This window comes from Coregonus lavaretus, assembly GCF_964263955.1.
Source record: "Coregonus lavaretus genome assembly, chromosome: 4".
Taxonomy (NCBI): domain Eukaryota; kingdom Metazoa; phylum Chordata; class Actinopteri; order Salmoniformes; family Salmonidae; genus Coregonus; species Coregonus lavaretus.
The window spans coordinates 67,312,597-67,335,812 of NC_139991.1; the positions used below are offsets into that span (position 1 = coordinate 67,312,597).

Sequence of the window (23,216 nt, forward strand, 5' to 3'; positions counted from 1 at the left end):
ACACTTTACAAAATAGTAGTGTACTTTGCACCTATCCAAATAACTCCCTCGGTCCAAACTCACATTGATGATAGATTCCTTCTCGGTCAGCAGGACCCTGAGCTCGGCCATCTCCAGGTAACCCTCCTGTGTTGCCGTGGAACTAAGTTTCTCGGCAGAGGCCAGCTGCTGCTGCCGGGTACACAGCTGTCGCCTCAGCTCCTGGATCTCCTGGATGCGCTCAGACAGCGTCCTGTTATAGTGCTCCGCTGACTCCTGGAGGGACAGGAGAGAAAACATGAGATCATAAAAGCTAAACCTCCTGTAAAAATATTACAACGTTAAGACGAATAGAATGCGAGTGTGGATGTTATTAGACAGATACTTTCTCATCAGGATAAATCAACCAGTAAAAATGCCTCCAGTGTGTGTGTGTGTGTGTGTGTGTGTGTGTGTGTGTGTGTGTGTGTGTGTGTGTGTGTGTGTGTGTGTGTGTGTGTACCTTGAGCAGCTGGTCCTTGCTGCTGATTGTGGCCAGCAGGCCCTCCACGGCGCTCTCGTTGTCCGCCACCAGCCTCTCACGGGCCTTGACTGCATCCACCAGCATGGCCTCTGCCACCTTTAACCTCTGACCCATCTGTTCCGCAAGGTCATGGGCCTGAGACTGGGATTGGCTCAGCAGGGCACTCGCCATCGCCTACACACAGACAGAGAGAGATATATATATTTACATTTTAGTCATTTAGCAGACGCTCTTATCCAGAGCGACTTACAGTTAGTGAATACCTATTTTTATTTGATTTTTTATATATACTGGCCCCCCGTGGGAATCGAACCCACAACCCTGGCGTTGCAAACGCCATGCTCTATCAACTGAGCTACATCCCTGCCGGCCATTCCCTCCCCTACCCTGGACGACGCTGGGCCAATTGTGCGCCGCCCATGAGTCTCCCGGTCGCGGCCGGCTGCGACATAGCCTGGATTCGAACCAGGATCTCTAATGGCACAGTTAGCACTGCGATGCAGTGCCTTAGACCACTGCGCCACTCAGGAGTAGATAGATAGAGAGATAGATAGATATAGAGAGAGACACAGAGAGAGAGACACAGAGAGATAGAGAGAGAGACACAGAGAGACAGACAGAGAGACACACAGAGACAGAGAGAGACAGAGAGAGACACACAGAGACACACAGAGACAGAGAGAGAGACACAGAGAGAGCGAGAGAGAGACACAGAGAGAGCGAGAGAGAGACACAGAGAGGTTTGTTATTTTTGTCAATCTTTACTTATCCAGCTTTAACTTTCTGGGATTAACCTCTTTTCCAAGAGATACTAGGTCAATATTATATAAAAATCAGTATATTATTGAACGACAGTGTGTTTGGTGAATGATGTCAGTGTTTTGTGAGTATTGAAGCCTGTGTTGTAAGAGTCTTTATGTTCAGGTAATGTTTTGTGAGTGTCAGCTTGACCAGGTCCCAGACCCTTAAAAAAGGAGAAAGTACTGCGTCTTCCTACCTCCATGTCCTTGGTCTTGCCCTCCAGGGAGAGCTGCAGCTGACTGATGATGGAGTCCTTCTCCCTGCAGGCTCGGTTCAGGTTGTCCTCCACATCCTGCTTGGCCCGCTGCAGGTTCTTCAGGGTGTTGGCCAGGTGCTGCAGCTCCACGTCCTTCTCCTTGATCAACGTGTCAAAACTCTGCAGGGAGCGAGTGAGTGTGTAAGACCAGTGTTGTAGACTCTCCATTCAACATGATGTTTAGCCTAGCAGTCCTAGCAACAACCCTATATAGGAGCTAGCGTGTGACTTTATTAAATAAGACATGCAGGGTTGGTGTCAATTCTATTTCAATTCAGTCAATTTATTAAGTAAATTGAAATTCCAATTCTCCTCATTGAAAAGCAATGAGGGAAATTGGAGGAGTTAACATTTCTGTTGAATCCCTAAATTGACTGAATTGAAATGGAATTGACCCCAACGCTGGTGGGGTGATCATGGTGCCTTACATTGATGGTGTCCTCATTGTGAGACAGCAGGTTGTTGAGTCTCTCCAGGTCCCTCTCCTTCTCCCTGAGTGACAGGTGTAGCTGGTGGATCTCGTTGTCTTTCTCTTCTAGTGCCGCAAACTTCTCATCCAGCGCTTGCTGTGGAGGAGCCATACAGGACGTTGACATTAAAGACCAAAGGCTTACAATTTTCTTCATCAGATCAGAGCGACATTGTCCTGTTTGTGACAGTCTTCATGTTGTTAATGAATCATTCCATTTCCAAAGTACGCTTTGGCATTTTTACATCATGCCAATAAAGCAATTGAATTGAGAGACTGAGAGAAAGAGAGCTAGAGAGAAATATTTTATTTTCAAACATTGATAGAAAGCCAGAGAGACAGAGAGAAAGAGAGCTAGGGAGTATTGATAGAAAGCCAGAGAGACGGAGAGAAAGAGAGCTAGGGAGTATTGATAGAAAGCCAGAGAGACGGAGAGAAAGAGAGCTAGGGAGTATTGATAGAAAGCCCACCTCCAGAGCCTTCTCTTTTTCTTTCAGTCGTTCTCGCAGCTTTGACAGCATGGTGTCGCTTTCCTCAGGACTTCTGCTCTGCTCCATGTCTCTCATCATGTTCATGTACTCCTGAGAGAGGGAGAAGAGAGAGAGATAAGAGAGGCATAGACAGAGATAGGAGGGAGAGTTAGGGAGAAAAAAAGAGCGAAAGCAAGAGAAAGAACAAGATCGAATAGAGGGACAGAAAGAAAAGAAAAACAGAGAAAGGAAGAGAACATGAGTTTTTCCCAGTTCCCGTACTAGTACACCATATTTACCTAGTTCCACCCATAGAAAAGGAACATATAGAACAGGCCTCCCCAAATTGGCAGTGTTCGATACTCTAAGCCCCCTTCCATAGATTCAATTTCTATGGTTTCACTTTTAGTTTCTTGAGCTCTCAGACTATCTACCTGTAGCTGCTGCTCCTTGTCGGCCAGGCAGGTGGTGAGGCGCTGGATGGTGATCTCGTGACTCTGCAGCCTCCTCTTTGTCTGTTCCAGCTGCTCCTGGTACTGCTGCTCCAGGCTGCTCTCCCTCTCGCCCAGCTCCCCACTCAGCTTCTTTAGCTGGTTCTGCACCTCCTGCATGGCAGAGATAGGACACTGACTAGGAGGGAGTGCAAAAGTTTTCAACATCTTGTGCTCATAGGGTACATTGATTATAGGTAGGGTCAGGAGTTTATTGATGGTTGGGTCATGTGGTTAGCAAAAGCCCAGAAAATAAAGTTGCCCTCATCTTTAGGGCAAATTGATGGCTTTGGGGAATACATTCTGCATTCTATTATGTGTGGCTAAAACCACATAGTTACATGGTAGTAAAACTTGCAACCGTAGTAAACCTACAGAACAGGTTAAATAAGACAACTTTTATACCTGCTCCCAGCTTGCCCATTGCCAATATCAAAGCTTTTCCACACAACAAAGACGGGCTGGGCGATCTGGCCAAAATACCATATCGCGGTATTTTTCTCATTTTTGACGCTTCTGAATAATAAAAGTTCTAAATATGCTTTATGGGTAGTGCATGACCCTAGGATGGCAACAAATTAATTCTAAGTGGTTTAATAAAATGGGCTTTCTCCATTCTGATTGCATTGCATTATACTGTTCAACCAAACTTCAACCAAAAATAATAGGACAAAACTGACAGTGGTCTTTGTAGAACATTGCATAGGAATCAAAATCCTATTTTGCAGCCTCTAACTCTGGTACTCGACCAATGGTTGCCATTTGCAAAGTTATTTGTTGAATTCCAACACTCACTTCCAGCATTTTGATCAATTTCTTCATTTCCTGCATTAATTTGTTATCATTTACACACTGAGTCATGTTTTTTCCTGTCTTAGTATGCTTCTATTTATTCCTTGACAGAATAATTATCCTTTTTCATTGTGCATTTTCGGGTTTTAATTGCAGTCTGACAATTTCCAGGAGTCTATTTGGCAATGTTGCCCTCCCAAAGTTGTTGACTTGTTGTGCTAGCAAGTTAGCCTTTAGTTCTCAGCTGTTAGTAGTTTCTTAATGGCAATAAAAACGGATGACTGATCTTTTTGTTGTTGTTGTCATTAATGAATTATTTAATGTAACAAATCAAACATGAAAATACTGCTATAGAAGGTAAAGCAAAAATACAAATCGGTCTGTGAATGGATATTGGTATATCGTTTTTCATTTTCTTATTATTGCTACTGAAGGTAGCGTTAGTCGGCTATATATATGCTAAAACTCCTGAATTTTTCATCCTATAGCTCAGGGATCATCAACTAGATTCAGCCATGGGCCGATTTTTTCTTGAGTGGATGGTTGGGGGGCCAGAACATAATTACAAATAATTTGTTGACTACCCAAACAGCTAATATTTGACTAAAACATAATAATTTAAAACCTTGCTTACAGTTGCATACGATAACTTCTCTATTATATGTGGAAATACTTGGGAACAGATTTTCAAAATGAATATCACTTGGAGGTGTTTTTACAGTCTTTTATGTCCAACAATGAACATTTATTTTTATACATTATTTACTTGAAGGCCAAATAAAACCACCCGGGGGCCGCCAGTTAGGAACCCCTGCTATATAGCTTGTTCTCCATCTTCTTTTTAAATAGTGAGCCAACATGTTTTCAACAATATTTCCCTGACTGATCAAAACTCGTTTTCTCATGCTCTCTCGTCCCTCTGCAGCAGACATATAGTGAGCAATATGTTTGGAACATCAAAGCACAATAAAATCTTAGTTTCTAATCACAATACGTATAGAATCTTGAGAATCGCAATACATATAGTATCAGCACCTAGATATCGTGATAATACCGTATAGTGAGGTCCCTGGCAATTCCCAGCCCAACAATATATATTCCTCCTGTGGCCTTACATTGAGGGCCTTGTCCCCCTTCTTCTTCTGCTGCTGCAGCTCCTCCAGCTCCTGGTCCAGTTGCTCCTTGGCCTGCTGCAGATCAGCCAGCTCCTGCTCCCTCCTGCCCAGGGAGCGCTGCAGCTTCTGGGCCTCCAGCAGCTTGGTGTGGTGCTCCCCCTGGAGCTGGGACAGCTCCGCCTGCTTCTCCATCAGCAGAGACTGGTGCTCCTCCGCACCCTGGGGGGAAAGCATGGATATGGATATAGTTAGAGAAGCAGGAGACTTATTTTTGTCTTTTGAGTGCGTGTTTGCTTGTGCGTGCAACGCAGAAGTCTGTATTCATGTGACCTCTGGCAAACACGCACAGATACACACATTACAGCACTACAGCAGAGTAGATAGACATTGCAGCTGCCTGCCAGATCTCACATCACCTTTAATAGTGTTTAGCTAATAACATCATATGAAATAGCACTTCGATTCCCGACTGCGCAGTGAATGACATGGCACACAGCAATTGGTTGATGCATGCAGCGCGACTCCAATGTATTGGACCTGGAACGCGGCCAATGCTGTGTCTGATCTGACTTGCCTGGTATTTCTGGAGCTGGGCTTTGTGCGCTGCCTCCCTGGCTTTGGCTAAAGCCTCATCCCTGTCCTCAATCTCATGGCACAGCTCTTCAATCTGGAACACACAGACAGAGATAGATGGGTTGGTGTGACAATGTTACATAAGCCCTCAGTCTGCGTAGCACAGAGATGGCATAGCATATGAGGCAACATATTTTTCGTGGGTCAACAAAGGTTGGTTATAACAGTATGATATCAAATTAGGTTATCATTGTCAACATTTAATTCAGTGTAAAATGCTGTGTGAATAATATAAAAATCAACCGCACCTCTTTTTCCTTTTCTTTGAGCACCAGAGTGAGTCCCTGGATGGTTTTGTCTCGTTTCAGAGCGTTCTTCTTCTCTGAGCTCAGCTGGTTTTCAGTCTCCTCCAGCTTACCAGACAGCGCCTTTAAAAAATAACAAAAAAACAAGTGGTCACTTGTGGTCCTCTATAGCTCAGGTCAGTAGAGAATGGCGCTTGCATGCCAAGATTGTGGGTTCGATTCCCAGGGCCACCCATACGTAAAATGTATGCACACATGACTAACAGTCGCTTTACATAAAAGCATCTGCTAAATTGCATATGATTAAGTAGACACAACAACGCAGTCAATTAATTTACCTCTGACATGTTAGATGAATCAAAATGGTACGTTTTGAATCCACCCTTAATAAGTGCTCCTACCCCACAGCCATTTCTGTAGAACAAAGGATTGTCTAGGTGTATTCATTTGAAAATGGTGAAAATTCCATGATGAAAACATTTACCGGTATGTATGTGTGTGTGTGTGTGTGTGTGTGTGTGTGTGTGTGTGTGTGTGTGTGTGTGTGTGTGTGTGTGTGTGTGTGTGTATGTGTGTGTGTATGTGTATATATATATATATATATATATATATATATATATATATATATATATATATATATATATATATATATATATATATGTGTGTGTGTATGTGTATATATATATATATATACACACACACACATATACACACACGTTCAAAAGTTTGGGGTCACTTAGAAATGTCCTTGTTTTCGAAAGAAAAGCAATTTCTTTGTCCATTACAATAACATCAAATTGATCAGAAATACAGTGTAGACATTGTTAATGTTGTAAATGGCTATTGTAGCTGGAAACATATCTACATAGGCGTACAGAGGCCCATTATCAGCAACAATCAGTCCTGTGTTCCAATGGCATTTTGTGTGTGCTAATCATTTACATTACATTTTACATTTACATTTTAGTCATTTAGCAGACTCTCTTATCCAGAGCGACTTACAGGAGCAATTAGGGTTAAGTGCCTTGCTCAAGGGCACATTTACGTCATTTAGCAGACGCTCTTATCCAGAGCGACTTACAAATTGGTGCATTCACCCTATAGCCAGTGGGATAACCACTTTCCAATTTTTTTTTTTTTTTTTTTTTTTTTTGGGGGTGTAGAAGGATTACTTTATCCTATCCCAGGTATTCCTTAAAGAGGTGGGGTTTCAAATGTCTCCGGAAGGTGGTGAGTGACTCCGCTGTCCTGGCGTCGTGAGGGAGCTTGTTCCACATTTTACATTTACATTTTAGTCATTTAGCAGACGCTCTTATCCAGAGCGACTTACAGGAGCAATTAGGGTTAAGTGCCTTGCTCAAGGGCACATCGACAGATTTTTCACCTAGTCGGCTCGGGATTAGAACCAGCGACCTTTCAGTTACTCCACCATTGGGGTGCCAGAGCAGCGAACAGTTGGGGTGCCAGAGCAGCGAACAGTTTTGACTGGGCTGAGCGGGAACTATGCTTCCGCAGAGGAAGGGGAGCCAGCAGGCCAGAGGTGGATGAACGCAATGCCCTCGTTTGGGTGTAGGGACTGATCAGAGCCTGAAGGTACGGAGGTGCCGTTCCCCTCACTGCTCCATAGGCAAGCACCATGGTCTTGTAACGGATGCGAGCTTCAACTGGAAGCCAGTGGAGTGTGCGGAGGAGGGGGGTGACGTGAGAGAACTTGGGAAGGTTGAACACCAGACGGGCTGCGGCATTCTGGATGAGTTGTAGGGGTTTAATGGCACAGGCAGGGAGCCCAGCCAACAGCGAGTTGCAGTAATCCAGACGGGAGATGACAAGTGCCTGGATTAGGACCTGTGCCGCTTCCTGTGTAAGGCAGGGTCGTACTCTCCGAATGTTGTAGAGCATGAACCTGCAGGATCGGGTCACCGCCTTGATGTTAGCGGAGAACGACAGGGTGTTGTCCAGGGTCACGCCAAGGCTCTTCGCACTCTGGGAGGAGGACACAACGGAGTTGTCAACCGTGATGGCGAGATCATGGAACGGGCAGTCCTTCCCCGGGAGGAAGAGCAGCTCCGTCTTGCCAGGGTTCAGCTTGAGGTGGTGATCCGTCATCCATACTGATATGTCCATACTAATCCAAGTTTATCATTTTAAAAGGCTAATTGATCATTAGAAAACCCTTTTGCAATTATGTTAGCACAGCTGAAAACTGTTGTGCTGATTAAAGAAGCAATAAAAGAGACTAGCTGAGTATCTGGAGCATCAGCAATTGTGGGTTCGATTACAGGCTCAAATAAATAGTACCCGCAAAACACCAGTCTCAACGTCAACAGTGAAGAGGCGACTCCGGGATGCTGACCTAGGCAGAGTTGCAAAGAAAAAGCCATATCTCATATTTCTTTGCAACTCTGCCTAGAAGGTCAGCATCCCGGAGTCGCCTCTTCACTGTTGACGTTGAGACTGGTGTTTTGCAGGTACTATTTAATTAAGCTGCCTGTAAAGCATGGAGGAGGAGGTGTTATGGTGTGGGGGTGCTTTTGCTGGTGACACGGTCTATGATTTATTTAGAATTCAAGGCACACTTAACCAGCATGGCTACCACAGCATTCTGCAGCTATAAGCCATCCCATCTGGTTTGGGCTTAGTGGGACTATAATTTCTTTTTCAACAGGATAATGCAATGACCCAACAGACCTCCAGGCTGTGTAAGGGCTATTTTACCAAGAAGGAGAGTGATGGAGCGCTGCATCAGATGACCTGGCCTCCACAATCCCCCGACCTCAACCCAATTGCGATGGTTTGGGATGAGTTGGACCACAGAGTGAAGGAAAAGCAGCCAACAAGTGCTCAGCATATGTGGGAACTCCTTCAAGACTGTTTGAAAAGCATTCCATGTGAAGCTGGTTGAGAGAATGCCAAGAGTGTGCAAAGCTGTCATCAAGGCAAAGGGTGGCTATTTGAAGAATCTCAAATATAAAATATATTTTGATTTGTTTAAGACTTTTTTGGTTACTACATGATTCCATATGTGATATTTCATAGTTTTGATGTCTTCACTACTTTCCTACAATGTAGAAAATAGTAAAAATAAAAACCCTTGAATGAGTAGGTGTCCAAACTTTTGACTGGTACTGTATGCAGGCATGCATGCATGCATATATACAGCTCTGGAAAAAATTAAGACCACTGCAAACTTTTCTTAAATCAGCATCTCTACATGTATGACAGCCATTCCATTCCAGTGTCTGTTGAATTCCAACACAGGCACACCTCATTCTACTGAATTAGGTACTGATTAGGTGATCACCTGAACCAAATCTTATTTAACGAGGAAAAGTATAAAAAACACTGCTGTGGTCATCACTATCCTCTTGCAATAGGACCAGCTGGATGGCAAAAACAGTGCTAATAGTACCTCAAAAGTAATATTAAATCAAAAAATAACTATTGACCATGCCAAAAGAGTTGAAAAGGAAAGTTTTGAGTGAGGAAAATAAAGGTTCAATTCTGGCTTTACTGGCAGAGGGATACAGTGAGCGTCAGGTTGCTTCCATCCTTAATTTCAAAGACGGTCAAGCAGCAGACATTGGGGACAACAAAGCTACAGACCGGCAGAGGGTGAAAACGACTCTCTACTGACCGGGATGACCGGTGATGATCTGGGGGTGCTTCAGCAAGGCTGGAATCGGGCAGATTTGTCTTTGTGAAGGACGCATGAATCAAGCCACGTACAAGGTTGTCCTGGAAGAAAACGTGCTTCCTTTTGCTCTGACATTGTTCCCCAACTCTGAGGATTGGTTTTTCCAGCAGGATAATGCGCCATGCCACACAGCCAGGTCAATGAAGGTTGTGGATGGAGGACCACCAGATCAAGACCCTGTCATGGCCAGCCCAATTTCCAGACCTGAACTCCATTGAAAACTTCTGGAATGTGATCAAGAGGAAGATGGATGGTCACAAGCCATCAAACAGAGCCGAGCTGCTTGAATTTTTGCGCCAGGAGTGGCATAAAGTCACCCAACATCAATGTGAAAGACTAGTGGAGAGCATGCCAAGACGCATGAAAGCTGTGATTGAAAATCAGGGTTATTCCACCAAATATTGATTTATGAACTCTTCCTAAATTAAAACATTACTATTGTGTTGTTTAAAAATTAACATGAACTTATTTTCTTTGCATTATTCGAGGTCTGACAACACTGCATCTTTTTTGTTATTTTGACCAGTTGTCATTTTCTGCAAATATATGCTCTAAATGACAATTTTTTATTTGGAATTTGGGAGAAATATTGTCAGTAGTTTATAGAATAAAACAAAAATGTTATTTTTACCCAAACACATACCTATAAATAGTAAAACCAGAGAAACTGATAATTTTGCAGTGGTCTCTTAATTTTTTCCGCAGCTGTATATATCTATAACACAAAAACTATTTGCTCCCCATTTTCTCTTTCCCCCCAAATCACCTTGTTATTATTCTGGATGTCCTCCAGGGTCTTGGAGAGGTTCTGGTTGGTTGCTCTGAACTGGTTCATCTCCTCACTCAGCTGCCTCTGGGCTGTCTCCAGCCTGCTCACCTCATTCAGCTGCTCAGTGAAACCCTGGGGAAGGGAAACACACAATTCTGGGAAATTAGTCAACAAAGAGGATGAGTTGGCTAAGAAAGGAAAAGGAGGTCAACTGGTTAACAAAGGGGAAGGAAAACTGTCACATGGGCAGAAAAGCCTGTGAATCCCTTTGATTAATTGATTTATTAAAACAGATACTTTTTCCCCATTATCAACCAAAATTGACACTTTTACTGTCGCGATATCCAACCTCACAACCGATTGATCTTTATTAGTTAAATAATTATCCAAATTCAGTCTAAAGATACATTTCAATTGCCTTCCAAGTTCTCTACAGAGAATCGGTCTGAGGTGAGATGACTAGACTACCTCAGCTCTGAGAGGCATGTAACCGTCATTAAACTCCTCTGTGACGTCCTGGAGGGACTTCCACTCAGCCTCCTTGCGTCGGGCCCCAGGGGTGATGCTGCGTCCTGGGGAGAGTGGCTGTCCCACCCTGGGCCTCCTCCACAGGACGGGGATGCGGCTCCCGGGGGTCCCTGGGATTGGATTTCTAGGGATGGAGCGCAGCAGCAGCAGCAGGTCGGAGATGGGAGGCTGGGCAGGGGAGTGCCCTCTCTGGAGTCTGGTGGTGATGGTGGTAGCATGGTCCACTGAATGAGAGTGTTCCCTCACTGATATCTTTGCCTCTCTGCACGGTCTCTGTGACAGGGGGCCCAGGGGTTCTGTCTGGTGAGGGTGGTCAGGGTTGAGGGACTGAAGCGAGGCCGAGCGGAGCCTGGAGCCGGAGAGGGTGCCTTTGCGGTAGACCAGGTCCAAGTACATCATGCTCCTGGAGCGGAGCCGCGCTGACTGGAGCCCAGGGTTCTTCACCGGGCATGCCGGGCAGGGATCCCCACCGGACTGCACCCTCCTGGGGGCTGAGCTTGACCGACCTGCAGCTCCCACTGGACCACCCGGTCCACCCAGGAGGTCCATACTCACAGAATGCCTCACCCGCCCATCCCCCTCCCCTCCATCTTCCTTCCTCTGCCCTTCGGACGTAAGCTGTCCTCCCCCGCACTCATCAGGGCTTCCACCTTCAGAGGACCTCCAGAGGGGGGTCATAACGGTGCTCACCTCCCCCACATCGGGCCTCTCTGGCAGGGGGTTGTGGCGTCCGTAGACGTGGGCCACACACTGCTTCAGATTCTCCCTCTCCTGTTGCAACCGCTGCACCTGGGCAGCATGCTCCTCCTGCAGCCTGCCAATCTGCACGTCGCACTGCACTACGCGTTCCAGCTTGAACACGCATTTGCCGCACAGGAACTCTGACGCCTGGCCATCAGGGTCGCGGTCGACCTGGCGCCCCAGCACGTGGGACAGGATGACCTGGAGCTGCCGCTTGCCCGACGGGTTGAAGATCCAGCGGCACTGACTGCCAATGAGGCGAACGCCGCATACGCGGCATGGGTCCTTCATGGTGATGACCAGAGAGGATGGTTCGGTCCAACAGAGAAACGCACTCAGATAGACCCCTTGTAGTCGTCAGCTTGCCAGCCATGGCACAGAGAAAATGCGCTCTCCATCTCTGTGATAGGAACAGTGCAATAAACTCACAGTTTAGTCCAACACTCAAAAATGCTCCTTACAGACCCTAAACACAAAATACTCTCCGCTTTCACATGGTCGTCAGCCTGCCAGCCATGGCATACAGCAGACTCTCCCGCTCTGAGTGAAGAGGAGAGACTGACAAAGCTCTTCCTGGTGAGAGCAGCGTAAGCGTTAAGTCCCATCCTCTGATCCCTCCTCCGCTATCCCACACATTCAATCAGACCAAATCCCCTGGACTGGACCCGCGGTGATCTCCTGTGTCACGGCTGGCTGCTGACCTCGTAATCCAGCCCCATCTGACCCCAGGACTATTTACCCATCCTGGCTGCCCCGACAAGGACAGCAGGGTCTAAGCGGGCCCTAGGTCTACACAGGTGAGGTGACATTGACTCGGGGGGGGGGGGGGGGGGGGTCTCCTTGGCAAGGTAAATCTGATTTATCTGATTTGAGATTAAGAGATGGCCTCACCTGGTCCTCAATGCCACCACCTGCCTCACCTCAGAAAACATGATAGAGCTACAGTGATGAACTGGCTGACCCCTTAGACCTCTAAGTGTGTGTCTCTCTCTCAAACTACAGACCTAACAACCCAGAGCCTGGACTCCTTTTACCCAGCTTTACCCCTCTTACACCATGTAATCTGACATACAGCCCAGACAGAATCCAATAGAAACCCATAGGGGTTGTGGTTTTTAATATAAAGTTAGTCCATAAATAACCCTAAGGGCAACTCTCTCCTGCCGGGATGCTAATCCTGTATTAACACAGAAACCTGGGCCAAGAGAGAGGAGGAAACATGAGCACTGCCAGAGACAGACTGACAGCTTCCGCTACTGTCTGACAGGACAGAATAATACTACTATATTTGTCCATCTTGCAGATGAAATTCATATTTTGATCGGTTCTGCTACCAACAGTGCTTAATTTGAGCCGGATCCTGAGGGAACAGGATGCGGCACCTCTCAATTTTGGACTGTTTTGTTCCGGAACCCATTTGCCAGGAGCCGGTACCTCTCGTGGCATGAACATTCATTTTCACTGTATGTAATGTAAAAATTCTAATAAAATCAGAGTTAATTCAATTTTGCCTCCTCTGTAATTCTCCTTCCCCCTAAGAAATTTAATGTGAAAATATTCTAAGAATTGATTAGTGTTGGGCCAACCCGGGTTTATGGTTTGTGCAACATTGTAGTCTATAAACCAACGCGTGGCCATTGCTGTGGTGAGAGAGAAGCGCTCCTGTATCTCACAGAACTAGAATGATATTCACTTTCTATGATCTCTCTCCGCTCAAATAGACATGAGCCTGCAACTGATCTCTCCAGCGTTGCACTTCACCTCTTTCCTTACAGAATCATAGCCACAGGAAGGGTGCTGGAGGTGCTGCAACACCTCTGATTGAAATACATTTGCCGAAGTTATAAAATTACTGCGGTCTGTTCGGAAAAAAACAAAATAATTCTGAATACTACAGCCAAAACAGGCCTTTCGCAATATTTCATATACAATCGCGGGAAAACACCAGTTGGAAAGAAAATGGATTCTGCTAAGCAGAGCAGACTAATCTGTCTGTAGGCTACCAAATATGTTATCAACTTCCAAAATAGGCCTATTGATCGAACAACATTGTTTTACAAAGTAAAACAACAGAGAGATAGGCTTTTCGCACGAACAAGTCCTTTTCTTGAATACATCAATAGCCTAGGTGTGTGGAGACACAGCTATTGTACATTATGAGGAGGAAATTAGTCCTAATAAAGCTTTCCAGTTTGAAAACAAGGACATTTCTAAGTGACCCCAAACTTTTAAACGGTAGTGTACAGTACCAGTCAAAAGTTTGGAGACCTACTCATTCAAGGGTTTTTCTTTATTTGTACTATTTTCTACATTGTAGAATAATAGTGAAGACATCAAAACTATGAAATAACACATATGGAATCATGCAATAACCAAAAAAGGTGTTAAATCAAAATGCATTTTATATTTGAGATTCTTCAAATAGCCACCCTTTGCCTTGATGACAGCTTTGCACGTTCTTGGCATTCTCTCAACCAGCTTTATGAGGTAGTCACCTGGAATGCATTTCAATTAACAGGTGTGTCTTCTTAAAAGTTAATTTGTGGAATTTATTTCCTTCTTAATGAGTTTGAGCCAATCAGTTGTGTTGTGACAAGGTAGGGGGGTATACAGAAGATAGCCCTATTTGGTAAAAGACCAAGTCCATATTATGGCAAGAACAGCTCAAATAAGCAAAGAGAAACGACAGTCCATCACTACTTTAAGACATGAAGGTCAGTGAATACAGAACATTTCAGGAACTTTGAAAGTTTCTTCAAGTGCAGTCGCAAAAACCATCAAGCACTTTGATGAAACTGGCTCTCATGAGGACCGCCACAGGAATAAAAGACCCACAGTTACCTCTGCTGCAGAGGATAAGTTCATTAGAGTTACCAGCCTCAGAAATTGCAGCCCAAATAAATGCTTCACAGAGTTCAAGTAACAGACACATCTCAACACCAACTGTTCTGAGGGTGCTGTGTGAATCAGGCCTTCATGGTCAAATTGCTGCAAAGAAACCACTACCACTACATTTACATTTTAGTCATTTAGCAGACGCTCTTATCCAGAGCGACTTACAGTTAGTGAGTGCATACATTTTTCATACTGACATTAGACCAGTGGAAATGTGTCCTTTGGTCTGGAGTCCAAATTGGAGATTTTTGGTTCCAACCGTCGCGTCTTTGTGAGACGCGGTTTGGGTGAACGAAAACCAGCCACGTCGGGGACACCGACGTCTTGCTCCCGGACAAGCTAAAAACCTTCTTCTCCCGATTTGAGGATAACACAGTGCCGCTCCAGAGGACTGTGAGCTCTCGTTCTCCGTGGCCGATGTGAGTAAGACATTTAAGCTTGTTAACCCTTGCATGGTCACTTGTTTTGGTACTGCCTATATGTAGCTTGTAAATAACAACATTTAACTGGAGCTAACTCTGCAAATAGCGCTGCTAGGTGATTTGAAAAGTCATTGTCAAATCGATCAATAATATAATAATACTCCTAGCAACATTTTTTATCTGTAGGATATATGAGAATAAAAAAACATCACAGCACAGTTGTGGCTAAATATATGGCTAGTAGAAATCAAAACGGGATGCTGTTCAGAGATAGATGGGAGGGGTTGAGGGGAGCTGAAGGGTGAAAAATATAAATATAGATAGATAATTAATGTAAAATATACAGTGTCTGTAAAATATATATAGTATGTATAAGCTGGAAGTAGAAGCCTAAGTATTGTTGTCCATTAGTTTACTCCAATTAGATGAGGGATGATAGGGTTAGGGGAAAATAATAAAGAAGGAAAATATATAAAAAATATATATTTAGTGGATTGGAAATTATGCAGACAATTACATTGATAGAAGCCACACTATCTGCAATATAAAAGCTGATTGACCCCCTAAAATTTTTTATATATAATAATAATAAAAAATAATCGCAAGGCTGCCGGCCCAGACAGCATCCCTAGCTGCGTCCTCAGAGAATGCGCAGACCAGCTGGCTGGAGTGTTTACAGAGATATTCAATCTCTCCCTATCCCAGTCTGCTGTCCCCACTTGCTTCAAGATGTCCACCATTGTTCCTGTACCCAAGAAAGCGATGGTAACTTAACTAAATGACTCTCGCCCAGTAGCACTCACTGTCATCATGAAGTACTTTGAGAGGTTAGTTTAGGATCATTTCACCTCCACCTTACCCGACACCCTAGACCCACTGCAATTTCCATACCACCCCAATAGATCCACGGATGATGCCATCGCCATCGCAGTGCCCTATCCCGTCTGGACAAGAGGAATACCTATGTAAGAATGCTGTTCATTGACTACAGCTCAGCCTTCAACACCATAGTACCTTACAAGCTCATCATTAAGCTCGGGGCCCTGGGTCTGAACCCCGCCCTGTGCAACTGGGCCCTGGACTTCCTGACGGGCTGACCCCAGGTGGTGAAGGTTGGCAACAACACCTCCACTACGCTGATCCTCAACAAGGATGTGTGCTCAGCCCTCTCCTGTACTCCTGGTTCACCCACGACTGCGTGGCCACACACGCCTCCAACTCAAACATCGAGTTTGCAGACGACACAACAGTGGTAGGCCTGATTACCAACAACAAGGAGGAGGTGAGGGCCCTGGCGGAGTGGTGCCATGAAAATATCCTCTCCTTCAACAAAACAAAGGAGCTGATCGAGGACTTCAGGAGACAGCAGAGGGAGCACGCCCCCATCCAACACGTCACTGACAATCTGAAATGGTCCACCCACACAGACAGTGTGGTGAAGGTGCAACAGCGCCTCTTCAACCTCAGGAGGCTAAAGACATTCGGCTTGGCCCCTAAGACCCTCACAAACTTCTACAGATGCACCATTGAGAGCATCCTGTCGGGATGTATCATCGCCTGGTACGGCAACTGCATTGTCCGCAACAGCAAGGCTCTCCAGAGGGAGGTGCGGTCAGCCCAACGCTTCACCGGGAGCACACTGCCTGTCCTTCAGGACATCTACAGCACCCGGTGTCACAGGAAGGCCAAGAAGATCATCAAGGACCTCAGCCACCCAAACCACGACCTGTTCACCCCACTATCATCTAGAAGGTGAGGTCAGTAAAGGTGCATCAAAGCTGGGACCGAGAGACTCAAAAACAGCTTCTATCTTAAGACCATCAGACTGTTAAATAGTCATCACTAGCCGGCCTCCACCCAGTACCCTGCCCTGAACTTAGTCACAGTCACTAGCCGGCTACCACCCAGTTACTCATCCATGCACCTTAGAGGCTGCTGCCCTGGAACACTGGTCACTTTAATAATGGAAGACTGGTCACTTTAATGTTCCCATACTGTTTTAGCCATTTCATATGTACAGTGGGGGGAAAAAGTATTTAGTCAGCCACCAATTGTGCAAGTTCTCCCACTTAAAAAGATGAGAGAGGCCTGTAATTTTTATCATAGCTACACGTCAACTATGACAGACAAATTGAGGAAAAAAAATCCAGAAAATCACATCGTAGGATTTTTAATGAATTTATTTGCAAATTATGGTGGAAAATAAGTATTTGGTCACCTACAAACAAGCAAGATTTCTGGCTCTCACAGACCTGTAACTTCTTCTTTAAGAGGATCCTCTGTCCTCCACTCGTTACCTGTATTAATGGCACCTGTTTGAACTTGTTATCAGTATAAAAGACACCTGTCCACAACCTCAAAACAGTCACACTCCAAACTCCACTATGGCCAAGACCAAAGAGCTGTCAAAGGACACCAGAAACAAAATTGTAGACCTGCACCAGGCTGGGAAGACTGAATCTGCAATAGGTAAGCAGCTTGGTTTGAAGAAATCAACTGTGGGAGCAATTATTAGGAAATGGAAGACATACAAGACCACTGATAATCTCCCTCGATCTGGGGCTCCACGCAAGATCTCACCCCGTGGGGTCAAAATGATCACAAGAACGGTGAGCAAAAATCCCAGAACCACACGGGGGGACCTAATGAATGACCTGCAGAGAGCTGGGACCAAAGTAACAAAGCCTACCATCAGTAACACACTACGCCGCCAGGGACTCAAATCCTGCAGTACCAGACGTGTCCCCCTGCTTAAGCCAGTACATGTCCAGGCCCGTCTGAAGTTTGCTAGAGTGCATTTGGATGATCCAGAAGAGGATTGGGAGAATGTCATATGGTCAGATGAAACCAAAATAGAACTTTTTGGTAAAAACTCAACTCGTCGTGTTTGGAGGACAAAGAATGCTGAGTTGCATCCAAAGAACACCATACCTACTGTGAAGCATGGGGGTGGAAACATCATATTTTGGGGCTGTTTTTCTGCAAAGGGACCAGGACGACTGATCCGTGTAAAGGAAAGAATGAATGGGGCCATGTATCGTGAGATTTTGAGTGAAAACCTCCTTCCATCAGCAAGGGCATTGAAGATGAAACGTGGCTGGGTCTTTCAGCATGACAATGATCCCAAACACACCGCCCGGGCAATGAAGGAGTGGCTTCGTAAGAAGCATTTCAAGGTCCTGGACTGGCCTAGCCAGTCTCCAGATCTCAACCCCATAGAAAATCTTTGGAGGGAGTTGAAAGTCTGTGTTGCCCAGCGACAGAACCAAAACATCACTGCTCTAGAGGAGATCTGCATGGAGGAATGGGCCAAAATACCAGCAACAGTGTGTGAAAACCTTGTGAAGACTTACAGAAGACATTTGATCTGTGTCATTGCCAACAAAGGGTATATAACAAAGTATTGAGAAACTTTTGTTATTGACCAAATACTTATTTTCCACCATAATTTGCAAATAAATTCATAAAAAATCCTACAATGTGATTTTCTGGATTTTTTTTCTCATTTTGTCTGTCATAGTTGATGTGTACCTATGATGAAAATTACAGGCCTCTCTCATCTTTTTAAGTGGGAGAACTTGCACAAGTGGTGGCTGACTAAATACTTTTTTTCCCCACTGTATTCTAGTCAAGTTCATCCTATTCAACTATTGCTGTACATATACTATTCTATCCACGCATTCTTTAGATATACTATATATTCTATCCACATACTGTCCATGTCTATACATCACACACACACACTCTCCGGACTCCGACATCGCGCATACTAATATTTCTATATTTCTTAATTCCATTCTTTTAGATTTGTGTATTGTTAGATATTACTGCACTGCTGGAGCTAGGAACACAAGCATTTCGCTACACCCGCAATAACATCTGCTAAACATGTGTATGTGACCAATAGAATTTGATTTAGCAGACGCTCTTATCCAGCGAGTCAATAAAGTAGATAGATTATAGCAATAGACTATAATGTTAGCTTGTTGTTGGTTGAGAAGAATAGAACAGACATCTGACAACTCTCCTTCTCTACCTGGGGAACCAATCACGTCAGCTTCCTCTGATGACGGCAACTTCTATAAACTACAAAGCCCTTGCCTGGCCTGCCACAACACAGCAGAACACACACAGAGAAACCAGCAGAAACCAACTTCACTGTAAACAACATAACAGGAGGCATACGGACGTAAAAAGGGCAACACATTCGACAATAATCACGTCAGAATGCATTTCCTCTCATAGAGCAGATCCAGAGTCAAACCGCCTGACAGATTGTGTCTGTTCCGTGTCGCACAGAGAGAGATATATGGCCAGAGGACGTGTGTGTGTGTGTGTGTGTACACTTTAATTACATGAATGCAGGAGACAGCTAAGAGAGGGTAGCTAATGCCTGGTGGGCAAACCTTGACCCCTCACAAAATAAAAGCGGCGCCACAGAATTAGACAACAAAAGGAGTGTCCTACAACCCAACAAAACAGACAAATCACAAGCAAGTGCACTCTAGTTGGACACTCAGAGGTCAGATAATTCTAATACGCATCAGTGTATGCACTGTCAGACACTATGGGAAGATGTCAATTGCATACTCATCACGTCCCGTCTTCTCCCCCCCCCCTCCTCTCCTTCTCAAAACCCATTGGAGGAAAAGCTCAGACGGGAGGGACCTTCGGCTTTCTCATCCAATGGGTTTTGAGAAGGAGACGAGGAGAGAAGCGAGGAGTATGCATTATTGAGATCTACCCATGGCCCTTTCCAGAAACTCTGACACTATGGCCCCATCCAGAAACAACCTCAACCGGCTCCTACCCCCTTAGGCACTCGTTCTGAGAGTCTGGCTCCTTCTCAATACATCTTTATTCAATTCCTGGCATTCGCTCTCCTCACTTTGTTCTCAAAACGCACTGGAGAACGAGGGAATGGACCTTGGGCCTTTTCCTTCAATACGGTTGAGAAGCAGGCTAGGAAATACTGGACGGGAAGGAATCACAGATTCCCTGACGGTCTGTCATTACATGGTGTTACGGATACAGGTATCCTGTATGTGTATTTGTGTTTTTCCTCTCCTTCTGCCCTAATCACAGGTGTCCTTTGTGTTCCTGATTGGAGGTCGTTGGTGTGTCCCACCTGTCAGTCATCAGTTCATCTGCTGATCAGTTGTGTTTTCTGACAGAGACTCTTTTTGTTTGTGAGTATGGATACTGTGGTGTCTTGTTTTTGTGTACTCACTCATTTGCTGTTTACTCCATATGGTAACTATGTTGTTTGTTTGTTCCTGGGAAAAGGGGATTTTTAGCAAATCGCCCTTGGGCATACACTACCCGTAGGAAAACTTTGTCTATAAACACTAGTTAGACCTGAGCAGACCACCCACTGTATTTTTGTGTAGTTAGTAGTAAGCTTAGCAGTTCTTGAGGCAGGCAAGATCAGTTTAGTTATTTTTTTACATTATTGTTTCATTCCTTGGGTCCTGCTCAGCCCCTTTTCCCCAAACCTTTACTGTGTGTTTATAATAAACATTTTTGTGTTTGACGGTAGCTTTGTGGTTGTCGGCGTATTTTTGTTCTCACTGTTCGTTGGCGATATTCTAATTAGCATGAGTTATGTTACGGTCTCTTTTCCATCCACCCTAGACTTATAAAGCCATGGGGTTCGTAACACATGGTGTAAGAGAGGTAAAGTTGGTAGATTGAGATATTGAGCTGATATGCATTAGGTAATATGGAGATAGAAAAATATCCACCTGATGGTCCCTCTCCGTCCTGCCCTTCTCTCCGCCCAGCTCAGCCCTCAGAGTCTGCAGTTCCTCATCTTTCTGGCCAATGATAGCAGAGAGTTGTCGGATGTGCTCTGTGGTTGGTGCGTCCGTCCCCTGGTCTCTGCCAGTACTTTGTAGCCGTTGGATCACAGCTTCCTGGTTCACCACGGATATCATCAATTGATCTATGACACTGGAGGGACCAAAAGTAGGCTACGTTATATCTACATTTTCAAAACATTTATCCCCATTATAAACAAATGGCATATTGTCCTTACATTTAGGTGCCATTGGGATAACACATAACTACTAGGTTTCATACTCAAGGCAGGTGAAACAGAAGAGAGAGTACATCAGGGCTACATAATCTCATTTCTCCATGATCAACATGTTGGTGTCAGTGTAGAATATCACAGCAGATATTAAATGAAGTACATGGGCTGCATTTGAAATGTAACCCTATTGCCTATATAGTGCACTACTTTTGAATGGTCAAAAGTATTGCACCATATAGGGAGCCATTTTGGACGCAGCATTACACTTCGTTGAAAAACCCCTTTGTAGCTGTCCTTACCCGTTTTTCTCCTGTAGAGCCTGCTGCAGGTCGTGGCTGGGAACATGGATGGGGGTGAAGGTTCCCGACAGGCCCAGGGCCAAGAGCTGCTTCTCCATACCGATGCTTCTCACCTTCTCCTGCTCGGCGATGGCGGCCATCTTGTCAACTTCCTCCTCGGCCGCTCTCAGACCCTGACATGGAGGAGGAAATTGATGGGAATGTTCCAAGACTAGTCACTGACCTTGTCCAATAATGTGCCTTTTCATTATCACCCAACTTTGACTAAAGTCTCTTAGACACATGGTAAGACTAGTGGAGGCTGCTGAGGGGAGGACGGCTCATAATAATGGCTGGAACGGAGCAAATGGAATGGCATCAAACACATGGAAACCATGTATTTGATACCATTCCACTGATTCTGCTCCAGCCATTACCACAAGCCCGTCCTCCCCAATTAAGGCGCCACCAACCTCCTGTGGGCAAGACATATCAGAAGAAATATGAAAAGCTAAAGAACAAATTTCAACTTTTGATTGGAATTCCCCTTTAAATCTACAGTGAGGGGCCCAGCAGGCCAGCACATGTCAGGTGTTTTGTCCTAGCTAGCTTCACATAACGTTATTTTATACCCTATGTTTAATGTCATTCTTAAGTAAGTGTTACATGCTTTCATTTTCAGCACTTCCACCCAGAATATAGGCCATGGCTTTTCACTGCAGTCAGTGTTCATATTAGTGTAGTAACGCGCTAGCCCAGTGCTAACCTGCTCCAGCTCAGCGACGCGCTTGTTGAGAGTGTCTCTGAGTGCGTCCATCTCTCTGTGGGCTCGCTCTCGCACACGCAGGGAGTCACCTGACTCTCTACCTGCCAGGCTCTCCAAGGCTTTCCTGACAAGACAGGAGTCAAAGTTGTTTTATTCATTTGGATTTTCAATAATTGACTAAATAAACCAAAGTTATTTGACAAACAAAGGGCAAAAATACACAACTGGCCCTCTAACACACACACACACTTGGATCAGTGACAGTCAATGCTTTCCAACTAATTAACTAGTGATTAATCAAAGAGTGAAAAGTGAGTCAGTGATGTTTAGGACAGTCATATTTGAATAGTCCAGTCAGAACTATTGATGACTTAAATGACAGTGTTAGTTGACAGAGTGTGTAGGTTGTGACAGTCAGTAGTCTGTACTTACAGACAGATAGCATCAGTAGTCTGTACTCACAGACAGATAGCATCAGTAGTCTGTACTCATAGACAGATAGCATCAGTAGTCTGTACTCACGATGCAGACACCAGTAGCTCATGCTTCTCTGCCAGATCTCGCTTCATAGACTCCACCTCCACCTTCAGCTCAATGTTCTGAGAAGGACAATAATTCAGTCAAACTTCCATTCACTTTAACACAGTGGAAAAACCTGGCACACCGTAGCTTAGATCCAATGTTTCATTCCTGCTTTGTATTTGTTTTGGAGTGGTTCCTAAAGCACTCCAAGTATGGTCTGAGAATATGTTGAGTACGGTCCTCAACTGCATACTTCAACAATGTAATTCGCTTTGGCACTGGAAGCTATGTGTTCATATCATAACAATGAGTAAGTGTGTACTCAAACGCAGGTGGATAGTCGTAAAATAGAATTTAGGAAAAATCAGACAATATTTTTCTATGAGGATTAAAGACAGAGACTTGTCTCTGAGATCAGTGGGCTAAATGTGAGATATGTTAGTTGGGCATTTAATAAAGTAGTGAGACTGGTCTCAGATCAGTGGGCTAAATGTAAGACACCGGATTCTCCAAATGATTTTTTTACAAGGTGGTTCGCTGCTGCTGCGTATGGCAGTGGGAGGCCCACAAGGTGGCGCAGCGCCACTCTTACATTCTTTGGGGAGAACCCCGAGACATGTTAGATGGGTATTTAGTAAAGTAGTGAGACTGGTCTGAGATCAGTGGACTAAACTCTGGTGGGGGTTAGATGTGTTTTTGGGTGGAACTAGGGCTGGGAGATATGGACAAAATATCATATCACAATTGTTTCAAATTTTGGCAGTATGACAGTATTTGACGACATTTTATGTTT

At 44.8% G+C, this 23,216-nt stretch overlaps 1 protein-coding gene across 1 annotated transcript in view; it reads right to left on the reverse strand.

The window, feature by feature from the left end:
* Positions 1–23,216, reverse strand: part of cdk5rap2 (CDK5 regulatory subunit associated protein 2) — a 70,830-nt gene that overhangs the window by 36,375 nt on the left and 11,239 nt on the right. Inside the window, exons 5-18 of the mRNA XM_084159772.1 lie at positions 22,424–22,500; positions 21,902–22,025; positions 21,157–21,329; positions 20,568–20,775; positions 10,235–10,369; positions 5,778–5,897; positions 5,471–5,563; positions 4,897–5,115; positions 2,933–3,103; positions 2,499–2,609; positions 1,988–2,125; positions 1,500–1,679; positions 482–676; positions 64–255 (exon numbers count right to left, since the gene is read on the reverse strand). Coding sequence (XP_084015898.1) covers positions 64–255; positions 482–676; positions 1,500–1,679; positions 1,988–2,125; positions 2,499–2,609; positions 2,933–3,103; positions 4,897–5,115; positions 5,471–5,563; positions 5,778–5,897; positions 10,235–10,369; positions 20,568–20,775; positions 21,157–21,329; positions 21,902–22,025; positions 22,424–22,500 — 2,136 coding nt within the window. The remainder of the gene's footprint in view (positions 1–63; positions 256–481; positions 677–1,499; positions 1,680–1,987; positions 2,126–2,498; positions 2,610–2,932; positions 3,104–4,896; positions 5,116–5,470; positions 5,564–5,777; positions 5,898–10,234; positions 10,370–20,567; positions 20,776–21,156; positions 21,330–21,901; positions 22,026–22,423; positions 22,501–23,216) is intronic.